General features: G+C 42.5%; 1 protein-coding gene across 1 annotated transcript in view; it reads left to right on the top strand.

Annotated features, from left to right (window-relative positions):
• The window catches only part of DIAPH1 (diaphanous related formin 1), a 281,001-nt gene extending 258,014 nt beyond the window's left edge, over positions 1–22,987 (top strand). The window contains exon 27 of the mRNA XM_058174593.1: positions 22,337–22,987. Within this exon, the coding sequence (XP_058030576.1) occupies positions 22,337–22,509 (173 nt within the window). The 3' untranslated portion in view covers positions 22,510–22,987. The remainder of the gene's footprint in view (positions 1–22,336) is intronic.
• The last annotated feature ends 228 nt before the right edge of the window (positions 22,988–23,215 follow it).

The raw sequence follows: 23,215 nt of genomic DNA, 5'->3' as shown, positions 1-23,215 counted from the left end.
AAGAAAAAAGAAAAAGAAAGAAAAAGAAAAAAGAAAAATTCAGTAAACTTTTCTTCTTAAACACTGTAATAAAAAGATTAAAAAAAAGAGACCAAAAAAATCCGTTTAAAAAATATCTTGTTATATTCTTCTTAAAGGTTCCACGCCAGCAATTGTAATAAGCATTTCCTTAGCTTTCACTTCCAGTACACAAAACACCATTTACTTTCAATACACAAAACACCATTTACTTTCATCATCTCCAATCTTGACTACGAATACATTCTCTGTCAGGGAGTTAAAATCTTCTTGCAATTAAATGCCAACGGTCCTGTTTCAGCTCTGTTCGTGTTAGCAGTCCTTCACTAATCCATTTCAGTCGCGGAGATGGGCGCTGCGTTTTGTTCCGCCATTTGGCAGAAGCGTTCCGGATTCCGGAGCTTTATTCGGGCTATAGAAGGAGCGTTCCAATCAAGCTACCAGAAATCTTTCTGGGGCTTTCCTGGGGGCTCTACTTCAGCCCGAATGCTCACCTCTCCCTCTTTGCCTGAGGGAGAGATTTTCAAGCCATTTGACAGCAGATTAACACTGTCTGAGTGGCTCTACAGAATCACACAGAACTGGCGGTCTGAAATAGACCGCCATTAACGAAGCGGAGCCACCAGAAGTCAAATGGATTGATGGTTAATGTACAGAGATGATTGAAGATGTATAATTAATGTAAGATCAGAGCTGCCTGGCTACCATTTCAGAATGATGGGAAGGAAGGAAGGAGAAGAGAGAAGGAGGTAGGAAAGAGAAGAGGAGGAAGAGGAAAGGAAGGAAGAGGGATAGAAGAGGGAGAAGAAAGGAGTAGGGAGGAAGGAGGAGAGGATGTAGATAAGAGAAGGGGAGGATGGTCGTGGAAAGTAGAAGAAGGTAGAGAAGGGAAGAGAGTTAAAGGAAGGGGGTGGTGACTGGGCAGGTCCGCTTAATTGTATATGATGGTACACTAAATATGTTATTGGATATAAATGTTAAAATAAAACTTTTTTAATAAAAAAAAATCATTCTCATTCTTCAGTAACAGAGTTGTTAATGCCTGGAATGCACTACCTGACTCTGTGGTCTCTTCCCAAAATCCCCAAAGCTTTAACCAAAGATACTATTGACCTCACCCCATTCATAAGAGGTCTGTAAGGGGCATGCATAAGAGCACCGGCATGCCTACTGTTCCTGTCCTAATGTTCCCTTTGATTGTATCCAATTCATATGGTTATTTCATGCTTACACTTATATATGCTGTTGTTTTTGACAAATAAATAAAATAAATAAATATTGTTTTTAATCTGTCTCTTAGGCAGAAATCCATTCTGATCTGAATGTACAGTATAAATCCATTCAAAAAACTTTTTAATCTTTCTGCTATTATTAGAACTATTTGAGGCTTATGAAAAGTGTCTGGCTTAAAAATTAACAAGGAAAAACGAAAATATTGGTGAAAAACATGACAGAAAAACAAAAAAGAGAGATAAAAGAGAGACTGGATATTCAAGTGGTGAAAAAAGTGAGATACTTAGGAATATATTTAACATCAAGATGTGTAACGATAAAAGAAGACAATTATTATAAACTAAAAGATCAAATTGAGAAAGATTTGGAGAAATAGAAAAACTTACAACTGTCACCCATGGAGAGAATAGCAATTATAAAGATGAACATACTACCAGGCCTATAGTTTTGTTTTGTTTTTTGAATTTTTTTTTTAGTTTTTCCACATGAACAACAACACACAATATATCTTTTTTGAACAAAATATCAGCCAGGTACATAGTCACATCCAATTCAGTTTTCCCCACCATCTCTTATATGTTTATATCAATATATTTTCCTTCCCCTTTTTTAATTTCCCTTTTTGCAATTCTCTTCAAAAATTCTAATCTGACCCTCCATCCCCAATTTAAATCTTTAATCAAATCTATCCCTTCCCCCCACTTTGTCTTTTCCAGTTTATGTTAAACCCCTGTATTTCCATTTAAAATTTCCTTCTTTCAATCTTGATTACCTCAGCATTACTTTTCAATAAAAATTTGAAGTCATTATTTTTAATTTTATAGAAAAAAATAAAGAAAATAGAACAAGCAATCATTTCCATTATTTCCAACAAGGAAAAAAAAGAAAAAAAGAAAACCTAGTATTTCTATCTCATTAATATTTCAGTCTTAATCTTAAAGTTCCTTGTTTTCTACTAGTTTCTTTCCTTCCATTTTCCATATTTTATTTATTTATTTATTTATTTATTTATTTATTTATTTGCATTTATATCCCGCCCTTCTCCGAAGACTCAGGGCGGCTTACACTATGTCAAGCAATAGTCTTCATCCATTTGTATATTATATACAAAGTCAACTTATTGCCCCCAACAATCTGGGTCCTCATTTTACCTACCTTATAAAGGATGGAAGGCTGAGTCAACATCAGCATCGCTCATCTCTTTAGATTTCAATAAAGCATATTCTTAATCTTATAAAGAATGTAAAGAAACAAGCAAACGTTTTCATTATTTCAAAAAATCAGTTACGTATATATTCCCATCTCATTAATATTTCAGTTTTAATCTTAAAATTCCTTATTTTCTTTGCTTGTCTTATATTTCTATCTATTCTCCTTTTTCCCTTTTCCCCCATTTTTATTTCTCTCTTTTAATCCTTGTATAATCCTTTAGCTTTGTGATTTTACATCATAGATTCTTTATTTGCTCTCAGTTCTGGAGTAGCTCCTGTTTTTCCTAAATCTAATTTTCAATCCAGTCTTGTGGTTATTTCTTTAATTCTTATTTAAAAATCATATGCGTATTTGCCATCGTTTCAGTTATTCTCTGTATCCTTTTTAAAGTTGCAATTCTTGTTCTTATCACAGTCAAACAGTCTGTTGACAAAATCCTCTCTTTCAGTTCTCACCAGTCTTTCTATTGTCGAGAGATTTTTAACAATGGCCATTGATCCTTGTAATTTTCTGTTTCGCCTTTAGATGTCACTAAATCAGTTCTAATCCACAATTTACAAAGTATCCATTTTGTTTCCTTTGTTAGAGCCACACCTTGTTTTGTTTAACTTTTTATTTTTTCCAATTAGTCCTGTTTAAAATCCTGTTTAAAATTCCAGTCTATAGAGGAAAAAGAAAATCCAAGATATTCCACCACTTTGCAGTTTTGAATCCTTCACTTTTCCTTTTTTCCTTTTTGTAGTCTATAGCCGGGTTTAAAAGTTCCCAAGTTGTTCAAATTTCCAATTTGAATTTAGAGGCTCTGTTTTTCTCTCTAGTTCAATTTTAAGAATCAAATTTCTTTCAAGTCTTTGAGTCTTTGGGTGTTGCTTCCAGTCCTTTTATTTTATTGTGATTACAATCCTTTTCAATTTAGCCGCTTTCCAATCGCCAATTTTTTATTTTTTTTGCAGAGATCCAATTCAAAGTGCTTTTTTTGTGTGTGTGAATTGGTGGTCACTCACCCGGTTCCAATATTTCATCCAATTCACACTCCTTCTTCACTCCTGCTCAAACTTGTGTGGCTGTCCCGACTTTTTGGCAGCTTGTAATGGCTGCCTCTCCTCATCGCTGGGTCGAAGGCGAAATGTCAGTGCTACAGTGTACAGTGCTACAATTTGCAACTTCCCTGTTCGCTCCAGCTGGTGCCTTCTTTCTTCGCTGTCCCTGCAGGACAGCTATGGTCTGTTGCAGACCCCCATTTTGATGGGAATTTCGGTACTCACCCCAGAGGTCCCGGGGTTTGCGCTGTCTCATCGCAATGTTGGTCATGCCTTCCCAGCCTATAGACTAAAACTGAGTCCTCTTTCGGAATAATAGTAATATTATCCATGAATTTGGTACCTTCGCATCTAACAGTACTTCATTATAAATTTCCAACATTGATGGGCCTAAAATGTCTTGTAGATCTTTATAAAGTTCTGCCAGTAGCCCATCTGGTCCTGGTTTTTTATTACTCTTTTGATTCTTGATCGCTTCTGTTAATTCCATCATTGTTATATGTTCATTTAACATGGATTTCACTGTCTCAGGTATTTTAGGTAATTCAGCTTTTTCCAAATATTGTTTTAAAAAATATTTTTAAAACAAACAAATATAAAAGCATCTTCCATCCAAATACAATGTATATCGGGAGTTGGTTACAAATTTTTGTGCAATTTCAACATATATACATATCATTAATTTATCTAATCTTACATTTTATCATCCAGTATATATCCAAATGTTTTAATCATTTGATCCTTAGATTTAACTATATTTTATTCTCTCATTTGATATAAATTATTCTAAATCAATATTTTATCTTATTACGCCATTTATTCCATCATCTTAAATCATTTGTATCATTCAGTAATTCTTCCTTTGTAAGAAACTCCAATCTTTTTTAACATATTTTCCCTTCTAACCATTGATAAAATAAATCCCATATCTTAATATTGCTTATCTTCCTGTTCTCTAATTTCAAATGTCAGTTTACTCATTTCTGCACATTCCATTATTTTCTTAATAATTTCATCTTGCAATGGTAGTTTCTCATTTTTCCAATTCTTAGCAAATACAATCCTAGGTGCTGTTTACAATCACGTATCTCATTTATCTATTATAAGTTTCAGGTATAATTCCCAATAAAAAAACTTCTGGTTTAAAATCTATATGCTTTTTTTATCATTTTCTCCAACCATGTGTGGATTTTAGTCCAATATCTTTTAGCTTCTGCACATGTCCACCACATATGATAATAAGAACCAGGTATCTGATGACATTTCCAGCATTTTTCTGATTTATTCTTGAACATTCTGGCTATTCTTGTCAGGGGTAAGTGCCACCTGTAAAACATCTTATACAAATTCTCTTTATACGCAGTAGACATTGTCATCTTATAGTTTTGCATCCACAATTTTTGCCATGTCTCTAAATCAATCCCATGCCCAAAATTTTCCCCCCAAGCAATCATAGTCTCTTTAACTTGTTCTTCTAATTGAACCTCTAATAAGTGTCCATATAGTTTTCTAATTAAATTATCATCTGTGCCTGTTAAAATTTTATCTAGATTAGTCAAGTTATTGTAAAAACCTGTTTTGGAGTCTTTATCATATCTGGAGTGTATTTGCGAATATGAAAACCAGTTCATTTTTATACCTTGTGTTTCTAATCTTGGATCGTTTTAAGTTCACCCTTTTCATTCAACAATTCATTGTATCTAACAATTTGTTCCTTTCTAAATATTATTGAGTATGAGAATCCTCAATTGTTGATACCCAGACTGGAATTTTTAAATAATAATTTTTCTTAATCTTTTCCCAACTTAGCAACAAAGCCTCTCTTATTTATTTATTTATTTATTTATTTTATTTAATTTTTATACCGCCCTTCTCCCGAAGGACTCAGGGCGGTGTACAGGCATAATAAAAACCAGCAATACAATATACAAATTTAAAATCCAATTTAAAAAACTTATTTAAATTAGCCCAATGATTAAAATTTACTCTACTAAAACCCCATTTAAAATTAATAAATTTAAAATTTAAAATCCCAATTTAAGCCAGCCCCGCGCGGATAAAAAGGTGAGTCTTGAGTTCGCGACGAAATGTCCGAAGGTCAGGAATTTGGCGTAAGTCCAGGGGAAGCTCGTTCCAGAGTGTGGGAGCCCCCACAGAGAAGGCCCTTCCTGGGGCCCGCCAGCCGACATTGTTTGGCGGACGGCACCCTGAGAAGTCCCTCTCTGTGGGAGCGTACGGGTCGGTGGGAGGCGTATGGTAACAGCAGGCGGTCCCGTAAGTACCCAGGTCCTAAGCCATGGAGCGCTTTAAAGGTCATAACCAACACCTTAAAGTGCACCCGGGAGGCCACAGGCAGCCAGTGCAGTCTGCGCAGGAGCGGTGTTACATGGGAGCTACGTGTAGCTCCCTCTATCACCCGCGCAGCTGCATTCTGACTAACTGAAGCCTCCGAGCGCACTTCAGGGGAGCCCCATGTAGAGAGCATTACAGTAATCCAAGCGAGAGGTAACGAGCGCATGAGTGACCGTGCATAAGGCATCCCGATCAAGGAAGGGGCGCAACTGCCGGACCAGGCGAACCTGGTGGAAGGCCCTCCTGAGACGGCCGTCAAATGATCTTCAAACGACAGCCGATCATCCAGAAGGACACCCAAGTTGCGCACCCTATCCTTTGGGGCCAGTAACTGCTACCAACAGCCAGCCGCGGCTGCAGCTGACTGAATCGGGTGCCGGCATCCACAGCCACTCCGTCTTGGAGGATTAAGCTTGAGCCTGTTTCTCCCCATCCAGACCCGCATAGCCTCCAAACACCGGGACAGCACTTCAACAGCTTCATTGGGGTGGTCCGGGTGGAAAAGTACAGCTGAGTGTCGCCAGCGTACTGCTGGTATCTCACCCGAAACCACTGATGATCTCACCCAGCGGCTTCATGTAGATGTTGAACAGCAGGCGAGAATCGACCCTGAGGGACCCCACAAGTGAGGCCCCTCGCGCCCACCTCTGCCCCCTGTCAACACCGTCTGCGACCGGTCGGGAGATAGGAGGAGAACCACCGATATCGGTGCCTCCCACTCCCAATCCTCCAACCGCGCAGCAGGATACCATGATCGATGGTATCGAACGCCGCTGAGAGGTCTAATAGGACCAGGGCAGAGGAATATCCCTTGTCCCTGGCCTCCAGAGATCATCCACCAATGCGACCAAAGCTGTCTCCGTGCTGTATCCGGGTCGGAAGCCGGACTGGAGCAGGTCTAGATAGACATCTTCATCCAGGTGTTGGGGCAGCTGTCGCGCCACGGCACTCTCTACAACCTTCGCAACAAAGCGAAGGTTGGAGACTGGACGATAATTAGCCAAAATAGCTGGGTCCAAAGAGGGCTTTAAGGAGGGTCTCACCACCGCCTCTTTCAAGGCGGCAGGAAAACCCCATCCAACAAAGAAGCGTTGATAATCCTCTGAGCCAGCCTCGTGTCACCGCCTGAGTGGCCAGTACCAGCCAGGAAGGGCACGGGTCCAGTAAACATGTCGTGCCGTGAAGCCTCCCCAACAACCTGTCCACGCCCTCGGAGCCACAGGGTCAAACTCATCCCAAATGTGCTCAACAAGACGTGCCTCCTCTCCTCGCTTGATCATCCCAAATTCGGTCCAGACCGTCCCTCAGCTGAACGATTTTATCGTATAGATAACCACTAAACTCCTCGGCTCGTCCCTGCAAAGGGTCATCCGCACCTCCTGATGTAGGAGAGAGCGGGTCACCCGAAACAGGGCGGCCGGGCGGTTATCTGCCGACGCAATGAGGGTAGAGGCGTAGGAGCGCCTCGCTTCCCTCATTGCCACTAGGTAGGTCCTAGTATAGGTCCTAACTAGTGTCCGATCAGCTTCGGAGCGACTGGACCTCCAGGTGCTCTCTAGGCGTCTTCTCCGGCGTTTCATCTCCCTCAGCCCCTCGGAGAACCAAGGGGCCGGACGAGATCTACGCCGGGTCAGAGGCCGCAAAGGCGCGACACGATCCAGGGCCCCGGCCGCGGCCTGCTCCCAGGCCACGACCAGTTCCTCAGTCGTGCCGTGGGCCAGATCCTCAGGGAATGGCCCAAGCTCCGCCTGGAACCTCTCAGGGTCCATCAGGCGCCTGGGACGGAACCACCGTATAGGTTCCGTCTCCCTGCGGTGGTGAATAGCGGTTCGGAAGTCTAGGCGAAGGAGAAAATGATCCGACCATGACATTGGTTCTGTTACTAAATCATCTAATACCAGATCATTTAACCACTGTCCAGAGATAAAAATCATATCTAGCATGCCTCCCCCCGTGTGCGTAGGGCCATCATTTACTCGAATCAGGTCCAAGCCCGCCGTGGAGGCTTGACCCCCCCGCGCTGCCGTTGATGACAGACCAGCCGATGGCAAGTTGAAATCCCCCATAACTATAAGTTTGGGGGTCTCAACCGCCACAGCAGCCAGTACCTCCAACAGCTCGGGCAGGGCTGTGGTCACGCAGCAAGGAGCCAGGTACGCGATCACCAAGCCCAACTGATTCCTATAGCCCCAGCGCACACAGAGGGATTCGCAGCCAGCAATCTGAGGAACAGTGGTCTCCCTCGGCTCTAGATCTTCCTTAATAACAACCGCCACCCCCCCACCCCTACCTTGGACTCTCGGCTGATGAAATGCTCGGAAGCCTGGGGGGCACATCTCAACAAGGGGGGCCCCCCCCTCAGGGCCCAACCAGGTCTCCGTAATGCCCCTGAGGGCCGCGGACTCCTGAATAAGGTCACAAATCAGGGGAGCCTTATTAACCACGGACCGGGCATTACATAACATCAGCCGAAGGTCCAAGCTCTGAGGATCATGGCCACCCGGGGAACGGGTAGGGACTGAGGGGCCGGAGCACGTGATCGCTCTCAAACTTCGAGCACGTGCCCCCATAACTCGATACGGCCCCCATAAAATGTCTTCTGAAATACCCCTATGTTTTAGCTTCCCCATACCATAAAAATACCATACTGGCATACCATCCCAATAGTAAGTTGTGTCCTTCCAAAGTCAATATTCTAGTGTTTCTTAAAGTTATCCATTCTTTAATCCACATTAAATTTGCGGCTTGGTAATATAATTCCCAGTTTGGCAGACCAAAGCCACCTCTTTTCCTTACATCTTGCAGTAATTTTAATTTTATCATTGCTTTTTTACCCTGCCAAATATATTTCAGCATTATCTTATTCAATTCTTCAAAAGATCCTTTCCCCAATTTAATTGGGATAGTCTGGAATAAGTACAAAATTCTAGGCAATATATTCATCTTGATATTCTTCCAATCAGGGATATTTGTAGCTTCTCCAATTTTGCCAAATCTGACACAATCTGTTTTTTAAGTTTGCTATAATTATTCTCTTTAAGTGTACTGCAACTTGCTGTCAGATATATTCCCAAATATTTAACCTTATTCGTGACCTGCATCTCCGATCATTCTGCCAGTTCAGCTTCATTTTGTCTTTGTTAATTTTCAATCCTGCCACTGTTCCATATTCTCCTATCTTGTCTATCAATTTAGTTATAGATTCTAACAAATCTTCGATGATAAAAACCAGGTCATCCGCAAATGCTTCTAATTTGTATTCTTCCTTTTGGATTTTCATGCCTTTTATTTCTTCTTCTTCTCTTATATTACTATTTAATACTTCCAATGTTAAAACAAACAATAGAGATGACAACAGGCAACCTTGTCTTGTTCCTTTTTTTATTTGAATCGATTGTCAGTTCTCCATTTATCATTACTTCGGCTGTTTGTTTATGATATATGGCTTCTATAGCCTTAATGAACTTTCTACCAAAGCGCATCTGTTCCAATTGTAAAAGCATAAAATGCCAGTTCACATTATCAAAAGCTTTCTGTGCATCGAGAAAGATCAAGGCCATCTGTCTTTCAGAATGGGCCTCATAATATTCCAGGGTATTCAGAACTATCCTCATATCGTCTTTAATATGTCTTTTAGGCAGAAATCCATTTTGATCAGAATGTATAAAATTATTTAAGTATCTTTTAAGTCTTTTTGCCAATATTAGAGGAAAAATTTTATAATCTGAATTTAGCAAAGATATAGGTCTATAATTCTTAATTTGCTGCAAATCAATATCCTCTTTTGGAATAAGTGTAATATAGGCCTCTGTCTATATCTCAGGTAGTTTCTTCTTTAACATCACTTCATTCATGACTTCCAATAATGGGAGACCCAACCACTCCTGAAATGTCTTATAATATTCTGCTGGCAACCCATCTGGACCCGGTGACTTCCCATTTTTTTGTTTTTTAAGTGCTTCAGTTAATTCCATCATTGTTATATTTCCTTCCATCATCATTTTGATATCTTTAGAAATCTGTGGTAGGTTTGCTTTCTGTAAATACTGCTTGACTTTTTCCTCTTCTATACTTTCTTGCTCGTATAGGTTCCTGTAGTATTCTTGTACAATTTTTTTTCTTATCTTCATTCCCGTATCTGGCCTGACCTTGATTGTCCACTAGCCGTGTTATTTTCTGAGATTCTTTCTCTTTTTTCAATTTATATGCTAACCATCTGCCTGGTTTATTAACATTTTCAAAGTAATTCTGCTTCGCACCTCTAATTTTTTGTGCTAGTTCTTCTTTTTCAATTAAGCCCATTTTGTGTTTAATTCCATTTTCATTTTAATATCTTTTTTATCTGGAAATTTCTGTAGGTCTTCCTCAAGTTTCTTGTGGCTAATTTCTAGCGTTTTGTGAGCTTGCCTTTTTTTTAATTGCATTTCTTTTCCTTATGTAATCTATCATCAGGCCTCTTATATAGGTCTTCATTATATCCCAACAGTTTTGTATTGTTGTATCTTCTTTTTTATTTTCCTTAAAGAAAAAAGCCAGTTCCTTCTCCATTTTCTGTACAAATTCCTTACCTTTTAATACTGTGGTATGTAGACTCCATCTAGTTCTTTTCCTTTGTCCTTTTCATTTCATTGTCATGGGATTATGATCTGCCCAGGTATTGGTTTCTATGTCAATTTCTTCTATATTAAGAGTCAATTCCATTGTCATCCATATCATAACTATTCTAGACCATGATAGGTGTCTATTTGAATAAAAAGTATATTGTCTATTTGCTGAATTTCTTTTTCTCCATGCATCTTTTAGGTTTATTTCCTCTATCATCCTAAAAATGGATTTTGGAAGGATCTTCCTACTTCGTTTCGTTGCCTTTTGCGTTTTATAATCAACTTTCTCATTAACTATGCCATTAAAGTCTCCCATCATGCAAATATTTTCATAATACAGCTCAATAATTTTCATATGTAATTTTCTATAGAAGTCTTCTTGGTTATATAGTGCTATTATAAGTATTTTCATATTGTTGTTATTATTTCCACCATCAAAATTCTACCATTTTCATCTGTATACATTAACTTCGCCTCAATTGTATCTCTTATATATAAAGCTATTCCCCTTTTCTTACATTGTGGCAGTGAAATAAATATTTTCCCCAGTTTTGGGTGTATCAATAAATGTTCATATTGTTTTTTGATATGTACTTCTTGTAAGCAAATTATGTCTAATTTTAATTTCTCTAATTTGTGGGGGGGGGAATTCTTTTGGTGGCTGAATTAAGTCCATTTATATTTATCGTTTTCCATTTTCTCTCTTCCATATTCACTTTATAGTTAGGATTTATGGCTCTGGTTGATCTTGGTTCACGTTGTGGTCTAGCTTCCACCTTGCCACCCACCACGTCTTTTTCTTTTTCAATCATCGCTAACAATTCTGTCTCCTGGAATTCAATCAGTATGATTTCTCCACTTGTGTCCATTTCTTTCTCTTTAAGATGTTCTGCATAGAATTCTCTAGCTTTATCTATTGAATCAATCCTGTATTTTTGTTGCTGCCATGTAAAAACCAGTCCTTCTGGTGCCAGCCATCTATAATTCACGCCTTTCTGCAGTAGAATTTTGGTCAAAAATGGTATTCTCTTCTCATCTCTCTCACTCTTCTCGGAACTTGTTTCAACACCACAATTTCCTTGTCTTTATATTTCAATGTTTTGTCTCTTGCAACCTGCAATATTTGCGCTTTGACAGACTTTTTGGTGATATGAACTTCCTTTATGTCTTGTTGCCTATCTTGTGTGTACTCTAAAAATTTTGTCAATACTATCCATCATCTTTTCTTTTATTAATTTCTAGGTCTTCAGCCAAGATTTCTACCATTTTCTCTGCCAAGTTTTCTCCCTTCTCCTCTTCTATATTTTGGAATCTTGAGATAAAATTCTGCTCTATCTCCCATTCCAGTATTCCACTTTTATCTCTTTCAACCTCTTCCAATTTACTGTCGATATTTCTAATTTTTTTATCTCTTTGCTTTTCTCTTTCCTCAATCTTTTGGACTCTATCTTCATATTTTTTCATCATTTGATGTATATTCTCTACCTTTTCATCTGTATTTTCCGTTCTTTGTTCAATTTTTTCTGTTCTTTGTTCAATTTTTTCTGATTGCAATTCAATGTTTTCCACCTCTGTTTGCAGCTTCTGAATTCCTTGCCAAATCATCTGTAAGGTAATTTCCTCGTCTTTTTCCTTGTCCTTTTCCTGTTGAAGCATTGTTTGTATCCACCTTTGACACCCTGATGGTGAGGAGGTGGGAGTTGAAGTGGCTTATCAAAATGTTGTTCCTTTTAAGTCAGGAGAGAGAAGAATAAGAAACAAAAAAATAATATTTCCAATCCAGTAGGTGGCAGTGTTGCTTAGTCTTTCCCTATTCCCCTCCCTTAAAAAGAATGTTTAATTCAATAAAAAGCCCAAAAAAAAATTTAAAAAAAAAGAATAAAATTTTTCCCAAAAAGAGCATTAAAAATTTTTAGTTCCAAAAAAGGTAACTCACAAGTTTCAATTCAGTCTAATGTGAATGTCCAAATCAGCTGTGGGCATCCTCCCCAACCCAAAAAAAAAAACTTTAAAAAGACAGGGGAAGTTTCTTCTAAAATAATCTTAATTCCACCGCTCAATTTCTTCTATTCTCTACTTTATCCTTCTTTAAATTTCAGGGTGGTTTCTAAGAAAATTTTTAACAAAAGAGTCTCTCACCACACCGGCACATTTCCTTTCAAGTCTTTCCGTTCCAGAGTTGTCCCAACTTCAGCAGCTTCTATAGCCGAATCTTCCTCATCGGAAAAAAGGGCTTCTCCTGGATCAACCAGGGACTTTGCGATATCTCTGGAATCGACAGGAGATGCGCTTATCGATCAATGGGAGAGTGAGGTCCAAAATGGACCATCCAGATGTGGAGATTATCAACAGTGATCCTGGAGCTTCCAGGTCGCCCATCGTGTCATTGCGACATCAGCTCTGCCCCCTCTCAAATATTGTTTTATTTTGTCTTCTGAAATTTTCTCCTGATCATACAGCTTTTCATAGTAACCTTGAATTATTTTTTATCATCATTTGATAATGGAGAGTTCTTTTCTCATCTACTAATCGATGTATCGGTTTCTTTTCTTTCTCCTATTTCAATATATATGCCAACCATCTTCCTGGTTTATTTGTATTTTCAAAAAAATTCTGTTTAGCACTTTTAATTTTTTGTGCCATCTTTTTCTTTAGACCTTCAGGGGTGCCACACTTAGTGCTGTGGGAAAGTGGGGGGGTGGATTGCATGGAGTTGTAGAGATTATCTAGCCATAATAACATTATTTTCTCTCAGAGTCAAAGGCATTCGGCCTGCACCTGGAGTGGCTTGACTGGGAGGCATCTCCAGTTGGGATAGTTCATTGATTGGACCATGTGATGGACATGTGGGTGCAGGGGAAGGGACTTGAACTTTCTTTTGTGTGGGAAAAACCTGGAAGCTTTCGGATTTGGGTTTTCCCAGATGTGCCAATATGACATCTCTAATAAAATGGAACTTTGAGGAACTGCTAGCCTCGGAGTCTTCTTTTGTTGGGGGTGTTACTTGGAATCCTGACATTTAACTCAGGTGACATCCATATCATGTCTATTCTTAACAAGACGTATGTCTATTTGAATAAAATGAATATTGGTTTTTCTTAGGTATATCTCTCGCCATACATCTTGAATGCCTAATACTTCTGTCATTTTGAAAAAGATATTTGGAAGTGTTTTCGTAGCTTTTTTGCTTACTTTACTACTTTTATAATCCAGTTCTGCATCTTTCTTCTATTTCCTCTCTTGCTTTTTTTTTCGTATGGCCCAAAATGTTCTGCTTTTTCTATAGAGTCCAGAATTTTTCATCTAAATATTTCATCTATCCCACCAAGCATCTCCTTTAGTCATCTCTAAAGCCTCCACCAACAATTCTGCCATTATCTCTGCAAAGTTTTCCCCTTTTTCTTCCTCAATATTCTGGAACCTCAAGAAATATTCAGTCTTATCGATCTCCAATGTGATTATTGTTCTCTCTTGATTTTTATCTGTCTGTGAGTCTATAGTCCATCTCCATTTTTTCTCTCTGTTTGTTCTGCTTTCTCTTCTACTTTCTGAATCCGTTGTTCATTTTTAGTTATTATTTGTTTCATTTTATCATCCCATTCTTTCCTTCATGTCTTCATGCAGTAATTGAACCATTGATTTCATTTCTGCCTGAATCGTATTTATTTTTTCTTGCTACAACATAATGTCCAAAGTTCTTTGATCTACTGGACTAGATGTTGATGACACTGGTGCTGATGATGACGCAGATGCATTTTCCCCCCTAATTTACTTAGGCTTGATGTGCTTGTCATTTTTGACAGCCTTAGAGGATTTAAGTTAAAGGAGGTAATTAATACTAACCCAGGTGTTATACCACAAATTCCACAATCCCCTACCAACTTCCCTCTTTTAAAAAGTCTTTTCAACAATCAAAATACCATTAAAAAACTTTTCTTTTTCCCCTCTTCTTCTTGTTCTTGTTCTTGTTCTTCTTGTTCTTGTTCTTCTTGTTCTTGTTCTTTTAGCCATCACTCTGCTAAACAATTAATTCCCTCAACACTGTCAAACTATTTACTAAATCTGCACTACTATTAATCTTCTCATCGTTCCCATCACCAATCTCTTTCCACTTATGACTGTATGACTGTAACTTTGTTGCTGGCAATCCTTATGATTTATATTGATATGTTGACCATCATTTGTGTTGTAAATGTTGTACCTTGATGAACGTATCTTTTCTGTATGACTGTAGCTTTGTTGCTGGCAATCCTTATGATTTATATTGATATATTGACCATCATTTGTGTTGTAAATGTTGTACCTTGATGAACGTATCTTTTCTTTTATGTACACTGAGAGCATATGCACCAAGACAAATTCCTTGTTTGTCCAATCACACTTGGCCAATAAAAATTCTATTCTATTCTATTCTATTTCACACTTTGTTATTGTAATCCAAAAAATGTTGTTTGTTAGTCCCAGAGTTCTTCACAAAATATTATCTTCTCTTGATAAATTTGTAATCCACGTAGGCTCATCAAGCCCCAAAGCTTAGTCACCAAGGCTCATAAATCACCAAAAGGAGAGTTCAAAAATGAGAAGTTCCCTGCTATTCCCAGCTTCTGCTCACATAAGTTCAAAGAGCTCCACTGTTTAAAAAGTCACAATGTTTCACTTTCTGTCTCAGATATCCAGTATAAACAATTTTCCGGTGCTGGTGTTGTTTATAACAGCCAAGCTTATCTTCAGCAGACCTTCAAGGTCCTATTTTTTTCTCACTTTCACTTCTCCCTTTCACTTCTCGTGTTTTTCTCCACCAGTAGATGCCACTGCTGCTCTATTTCTCTCCCTTTTCTCTCTTTTTAATTTATTTTATACTATTCAGTCCAAGCTTTTTTTCCTAAAAAAGTTCTCTGCATCAGAATTCCATAATCCAAAAAGTTTTCAGCTTAGTCAATGTTATAGGTAAGCTCCCCAGTCCAGCTTCCTAGCTTCAAATTTCTTTCTCTCTTCTAAAAAGTTCTCTTTTCTCTGTTTCCAGATCTATAGATAGCTCTCTGGTTTGCCGCTTTTTTTGAGGGGTGGAAAACAAACAATTCTGCCTCCTCCTTTTTTCACCCAGGCTAGCTTTAAGAGGGCTCTTTCCTCAGCAGAAGTTTAAAAATCTCACCCAGATCAACCACACTGTTCCTCAGTCTTTTATGCTTTCTATATTGGTCAGCTGTCACAGCTTCGGTCAGGCATGCAATGGCTGTCTTTTTCTTCCCGACGGATTGAGAGCTTACTCCGGATCAATCAAGGAAGTTACGGTCTCCTTGTGATCTACGATAGAAGATAGAAGATAGTGTCCTCTCTATCTTCATCAACCCTCCAAAGTGATTTGGGTCCCTTGGAGCCTCCTGGCAAGTCGAATTCAGCGCAATTCTATGGAGCCCCTTGGAGATGCGCCGTTTTCGCTGTGATGTCAGCCCTGCCTCCCTTAGATGAATATATTAACACTTGCAATTAACGAAAAGGAACAAACTGAATATTTTATGATATGGGATTTATTTTATCAATGATTCGATAACAAAAACAGAAGTTAGAAATATGGAAATATAAAAAAAAGATGAATGAAATAAGGGAGATTTGTTAAAATAGAGAAGTAAATATGATTATTTTTATTATTACAGAATTAATATCAATGTAATGAATATTGTTGTAAACATTATGATTACTATCTTTCAAACTATTTATACCCAGACAACTAGTAGTATCCTAGCATGTCCTTCATGAGGGGGAGGGAATACATGTTCTCAACGTACGCTGCGTTAATTCCACGGAAATCCACGCACAGTCTCATGGATCCATCCTTCTTCTTGTTGAAAAGTACAGGGGCTGCTACCTGGGATTTTTCTGGCTGAATGAATCCTTTCACCTGGTTCTTGTCCACAAAGTTCCTCAACTCCTCCATCTCCCTGGGGGTCACTGTGTACAACTTGGGCTTAGGCAGTTTCATTTCAATTGCACAGTCTGTAGGACAATGGGGAGAGAGCATGTCAGACTTCTCACTGAACATTTCCGCCAGGTCCCTGTCCTCTCTTGGGATGTGTGGCTTCCCTGATCCAGGGTCTGCCAGATCATTCACTGGCTCACCCCTCTTTTCTGTCATCCTTTTTTGACCCGTCTTTTCTACTAGCTCTAATTTTGTCATCCCCACCTTTTAAGTGCCACTGGTTGCTTCATCAATTCACCATGGGGTTCCATTTTTTCAACCACGATAGTCCCAGTGTCACTGCCTCTACCATTTTTGGGGCCACTATGAATCAGAGAGTCTTTTTGTGGTTCCCTGCTCTCATGCTCACATTGGTTCCATCTGGCATGTGGTGGGCACCTCCCCCCCTCATTATTGAGTCATCAGCTTGCTCGAACTTCATAGTATTCTGGTATTAGATAACTTAGAAACAGAACCGGTGTCATTGTCAGATCATTTTCTCCTTCGCTTAGATTTTCGGACCGCTATCCACCACTGCAGGGAGACGGAGCCAACGCGCTGGTTCCGTCCCAGGCGCCTGATGGACCCGGAGAGGTTCCTGACGGAGCTTGGGCCGTTTCCTGAAGACCTGGCACGGCTGGAGAGCTAGTTGCGGCCTGGGAACGGGCCGCGGCTGGAGCTTTGGACCGTGTCGTGCCCTTGCGGCCTCTGACCCGGCGTAGGCCTCGCCCGGCCCCTTGGTTCTCCGAGGGGCTGAGAGAGATGAAACGCCGGAGAAGATGCCTAGAGAGGGTCTGGAGGTCCAGCCGCTCAGAAGCTGACCGAACACTAGTTAGATCCTATTCTAGGACCTACCTAGTGGCAATGAGGGAGGCGAGGCGTTCCTATGCTTCCAACCTCATTGCGTCGGCAGATAACCGCCCGGCCGCCCTGTTTCGGGTGACCCGCTCCCTCCTTCATCAGGAGGTGCGGGATGACCGTGCCGCGCCGAGGAGTTTAGTGGTATCTATCTATACGACAAAATCGTTCAGCTCTGGGACGGCTTGGACCGAAATTGGGATGATCCAGGTGGGAGGGCGGAGTCGCGTCTTGTGGAGGTTATTTGGGATGAGTTTGACCCTGTGACTCTCGAGGACGTGGACAGGTTGCTGGGGAGGCTGCATACTACGACATGTTTACTGGACCCGTGCCCTTCCTGGCTGGTGCTGGCCTCCCGGGAAGTGACACGAGGCTGGCTCCAGGGGATTACCAACGCTTCTTTGTTGGAGGGAGTTTTCCCTGCTGCCTTGAAGGAGGCAGTGGTGAGACCCCTCCTCAAGAAGCCTTCCCTGGACCCAGCTATTTTAGGTAATTACCGTCCGGTCTCCAACCTTCGCTTCACTGCGAAGGTTGTAGAGAGTGCTGTGGAACGGCAGCTACCCCAGTACCTGGATGAAGCCGTCTATCTAGACCCGTTCCAGTCCGGTTTCCGACCCGGATACAGCACGGAGACAGCTTTGGTGGATGATCTCTGGAGGGCCAGAGACAGGGGTTATTCCTCTGCTCTGGTCCTATTAGACCTCTCAGCGGCTTTCGATACCATCGACCATGGTATCTTGCTGCACCGGTTGGAGGGATTGGGAGTGGGAGGCACTGTTCCTCGGTGGTTCTCCTCCTATCTCTCCGACCGGTCGCAGACGGTGTTGACAGGGGGGCAGAGGTCGACCGCGAGACACCTCACTTGTGGGGTGCCGCAGGGGTCGATTCTCTCACCCCTCCTGTTCAACATCTATATGAAGCCGTTGGGTGAGATCATCAGTGGCTTTGGGGTGAGATATCAACTGTACGCTGATGATACTCAGCTGTACTTTTCCACCCCGGGCCACCCCAACGAAGCTGTCGAAGTGCTGTCCCGGTGTTTGGAAGTCAGACGGGTCTGGATGGGGAGGAACAGGCTCAAGCTCAATCCTCCAAGACGGAGTGGCTGTGGATGCCGGCACCCGATAAAGTCAGCTGCAGCCGCAGCTGACTGTTGGGGCGAGTTATTGGCCCCAAAGGAGGGAGTGCGCAGCTTGGGTGTTCTCCTGGATGCACGGCTGTCGCTTGAAGATCATTTGGCGGCCGCTCCAGGAGAGCTTTCACCAGGTTCGCCTGGTGCGCCAGTTGCGCCTTCCTTGATCGGGATGCCCTATGCACAGTCACTCACGCCTGGTTACCTCCCGCCTGGATTATTGCAATGCTCTCTACATGGGGCTCCTTGAGATGCACTCGGAGGCTTCAGTTGGTCCAGAATGCAGCTGCGGGTGATAGAGGGAGTCACACGTAGCTCCCATGTGACACCTCTCCTGCGCAGACTGCACTGGCTTCCTGTTGCCTTCGGGTGCATTTCAAGGTCTTGGTAACCACCTTTAAAGCGCCCATGGCTTGGGACCTGGGTACTTACGGGACCGCCTTCTGTTACTTCATGCCTCCCACCGACCAGACGCCGCACAGAGAGGGCCTTCTCAGGGTGCCGTCCGCCAGACAATGTCGGCTGGCGGCCCACAGAGGAAGATCCTTCTCTGTGGGGGCCCCCACTCTTTGGAACGAACTCCCCCCTGGTTTACGTCAAATTCCTGACCTTCGGACTTTTCGCCGCGAACTGAAAACATATTTGTTTGTTCGTGCGGGGTTTTCTTAAATTGTTTAATTTTAAATTTTAAATTTTTTCTCTGGTTTTAATTGGGGTTTTTAGATTCTTAATTCTTAATTATTTCGGCCATACTGTATAATAAGTTTTTTAATTGTATTTTAACTGTATATTGTTCTTTTTTATCCTGGCTGTACACCGCCCTGAGTCCTTCGGGAGAAGGGCGGTTTATAAATCCAATAAATAATAAATAATAATAATAGGCTGTCTCAGGTTCCTTACTCTTAGTTCTCTACCCATCTGCAGGCTGATGAAAGCAGAGGGTGCAACCCGAGTGTATCAGGGCAGTGAAAACTCCCCAGGCTCCTGAGTGAAGCACCATGATTTCCACTTGGGTAGTGAAAGGGGCGACGGCTCCACTTACCATCGAGTCATCCTCCCCCTTGCTGTCACTTTCATAGAAGACCAGGCTGGGCTTGACAGAGGTCAGAGCTTCTCCCCTTCGCTGGAGTGGGGAGAGACTCCATGACCTGATGCGCCACTCGCATTTTCTCCTTTGCCTTTTTCGGCATCTTCTTGGTCTTTGGTTCACTCGGGACTCTGGGCTGCCACTGGTTGTGGCACTCGGCAAGTTATAGACTGATGCCCTTTCTTCGTGCACCAGAAACAGGCTTTTGCTGGGCACTGTGTGTTCTCCCTCAGGGTCAATGAGGGGATTTCCAGGGTCTTCCATCCCAGTAAGCATCTCTCTTGCTCCTCCTGGGTCAGTTCTCTAATCCGACATGCTGCTTGAAGTCCACTAGATCCAGTCTGCTTTAGTTGCCAGTTGTACCATGCATTATCCCAGCTCGTCTGGGATTCCTCAGCGCAGGCAGTTTTAGTACAGCTCCCAATTCAGCCCATCTCGGAACTGGTAGACAGCAATTGTTCTGGCCACCCTCTCATCTTCCCCACCAGATCTCGGAATTCTTGGATGTATTTGGCCACTGGTCTGGCTCCCTGCCTGATGATCCAGATCTCTGCTTCACCCCAATGGGTGTTGTGCCTCGCCCGCCCTCCTCTCCTCAGCCGGGCCCCTCCCATCTCCTGCTATCTGAACCAGAGACTGATAGTGAAGAAGAATGGCCTGGCATGCCTCCAGCCCCCAGCCCTGGCACCATGCCCGGACAGACTGAGCAAACAAACCTTCCTACAGCGTGTGAGCACGAAGCCAGCCACGAGCTAGAATTGCTGGCAGCTGAGCAGAAGGACGAAAAGTGGACAGATCCCCGCTTCCGGAGAATGGAGAGGCGATGTCAGCAAAAGGAAGGGAGGGGCAGGCCTGGATAAGTTCTGCGTTATGGAGCCACACCCCATGGCCTATATAAAGGATTTTTTGGCATTCCTTGAGTCAGGCAAAATCTCATCTGGTTGCTGAAGTCACACCTTGGATTCTTGCCTGCCCTGAGAACTCTGACAGGAATTTGGCAAAGCTGCAGAGGCTTCGTGGCCACACTTGATACAGACTTCCCAGACCCGGCCGTCAGAGGAGGAGTGGGACACGACATCGGGTCTGCAAGGAGTCCCTGAATCTGACCCAAAGGTCCTCTGTGAAGGCATCAACATTCTTCAATTTGGGAGCTCCCTCGTCATGGAGGAACTGCACTCAGTCCACAGTCTCCACTTCCAGGCTCACAGTGATGGCGTTTGTGCGTGTGACGTCATCCGGATAGTCAGCCCTGTACCGGTCCATGTGGATCCACACTTGGTTTAGGAAGTAGCCTAATTTATCTGACCTCTCGTTGAATGTCACTGTCAAGGGAGGGTGTTCTCAGTTGTCCTGGACTGGCATGTAACCCAGTGGCACCCCACTGCCTGTGGGATTGTTTGTGCCTGCAGTCCCCTGGCACCCTGAGGCACTTGTGGTTGTCCCTTGGGGACTCGTAGTTCTCTGAGTTGTTGGTCCCATCATCACGGGTTAGGTCTGGGATGGCGAAGGGCCCATATAGTTTTGGGCTTGGCTGGTTCCAGCTCCTGAAGCTGGTGTTGCTTGGTACATTGACGTTGTTCTGCACACTTCCATTCCAACAAACCTCTCTCTCAGTTCTTCCACCAAAGGGCTGCGGCATGCCGTCAGGTACTTCCAGGCCGTCAGTTCCTCCAATCCACGGCTCTCTTGGCTTTCCATTTCAATCCCCTGCAGGTCCTGGCCCTGCAGTGCTTCCTCGCTCAGTTGAAGGCTTCGTTTAGCTTCGTTTAGCCTTCAAGCTTGGCACACACAAGCAAGCAGCATACCATGGCCACTGACGGTGTTGGTTCCTGCACCCGGTTGATTTCTATTCCAAGGCCAGCCTCATTGTTTGAGGGCTGAATGAAACCTTCAACTGAGCAAGGAAGCATTGCAGGGCCAGGCCCTTCACACCCTCTTCCAGCCTGCTGGTGTTAGCTGTGCCAGGGCAGGAATGAGACCCTGTCCCACAGAGCCTGCTGCCTCTTGGGCAAGGACAACAAGGAGAAGAACAGCGAGGCTTTGGCTGGTTGGGGTGGGGGCAATCATGGCTGCTTAGGTGGCTGCCACTGAAGTTGGAATTCGCCATGCAGGGGGAGAAATGAGAGGACCTGCTGTTTCACAGAGCCTGTTCTGCTTGAGTGAGGAGGAAGAGGAGAAAAACAGATGCTCAGTTGGCTCTTCCCTCCCCCCCAGCCACTGCCAGCAGCTTGAATGCCTCAACTAAAGCAGGGATCACACGTTCGCTCGCTCTCATACGCACACACACAGAGAGAGAGAGAGAGTTTGGAGAGCCGCCTCTCTGTCTCACTGCGGCGGCAGTTGCAGCACTCCAATGCCTGGCTGGTGGGGTGCTCAGGTAAGCCAGAGCAGGGTGTAGGGGGATGACTCCGCCATCTCTTCGCCTTCCTTCGTACTCTACCACCACCCCACCTTGCTGCTCAGGTGGCTCCTGTTGCCCGCGCCATTGCCAGCAGCTTGGGTGCCCTGTATGGATCGCTCTTTCTCCCATACAGACACACACAATTGGATTGCTCTCTCATTCTCTCTGTCTAATCCCATTTGCATGCAAGCGTGCTCCGTGGGACAACAAGGTATCATTAAGTAGTTAAGTGGAAAGTAGTTGCCGGGGAAGGGGAGGAAGGCGAATCACGCGCAAAGCACGTGCATGAAGCAAACCAGTATTAACACCAGTTGAAAACCACCATCGGAGCAAGTATAAACTAAAGTATTTGAGAGAAAATGGCTAGTATATTAGGCATTATCTTCAGTGTACATTTTTTTGTTTTTTAATTTTAGCTTTTGTTTGTTTCTGTGTCATTCCAGGAAACAAAAATGTTGGCTGTGCAGTCACATCATTACTTGCTTCAGAGTTGATCAAGGAAGATGCTCTTGGTGCAAAAAAACCACGCAGAGGACTTAAAAAGGATGATGATGTAGAGGTCACTGAAGAAACTCTTGATGAAACCACTATGGGGGCAACCAGTCGTCAAAACTAAAGCTGGGTGACACCTAGGACCAGTGCTTTTGGCATGAAACCTCTTTTACACAGGAGTTGAAACTACACTAAGTCACTTTGCAGTTTTCCCTTTCACACTTATATACATGGGATGAAGAGGCAAATAATTTAATCACGTCAGCCTGTGTAATTCTAGGGCTGTTTTTCAAGATCTTTAAATTTGTGATCATATTCTTTGAATCTTAAATTTGGTTTCTCCCTTCTTGTCTCAGTATCAGAAATGCAAAGGTTTTTGCTGACTTAGTAACATGCTTGGAACAAAGTTGAGAGTTTGTGCTGTAATTACCTACTTCCCTGCAGGCAGGATTGGAAACACATTCCCAAGAAGAAAAATATGGCACAGAAGAGAGGCTAAAGATCAGAACCTAATCTGTCCATATATCTCACTGTATTGATTTTGCCAAAGCGGGAATGTAACAAACTGCCTTAATTATGACTTTTTAAATGTTTTGATTGAGCATCTGAATCCCAAGATAATTTTTTTCTCAAAAGCCTTCTCTTCATTAGTGTTAATAGAATGAACTGATCCCTTCAGATATAGGAGGGAGGATTGTTGGATATCTTAGCTAGATTTGTTTTTTTCCCTTGCACTGTGCATCTTCTTTTCTCACTTGCCTATTATGCTGGGAAAGAAAATGACTCAGAGATCATTTTATCACTGTGGCGACAGGGTTCTGTGCAAGCAT

The sequence above is a fragment of the Ahaetulla prasina genome, chromosome 3 (genome assembly GCF_028640845.1).
Source record: "Ahaetulla prasina isolate Xishuangbanna chromosome 3, ASM2864084v1, whole genome shotgun sequence".
Taxonomy (NCBI): domain Eukaryota; kingdom Metazoa; phylum Chordata; class Lepidosauria; order Squamata; family Colubridae; genus Ahaetulla; species Ahaetulla prasina.
Note: the sequence above shows the minus strand (reverse complement) of the source record. Positions and strands in the feature narration are given on the sequence as shown.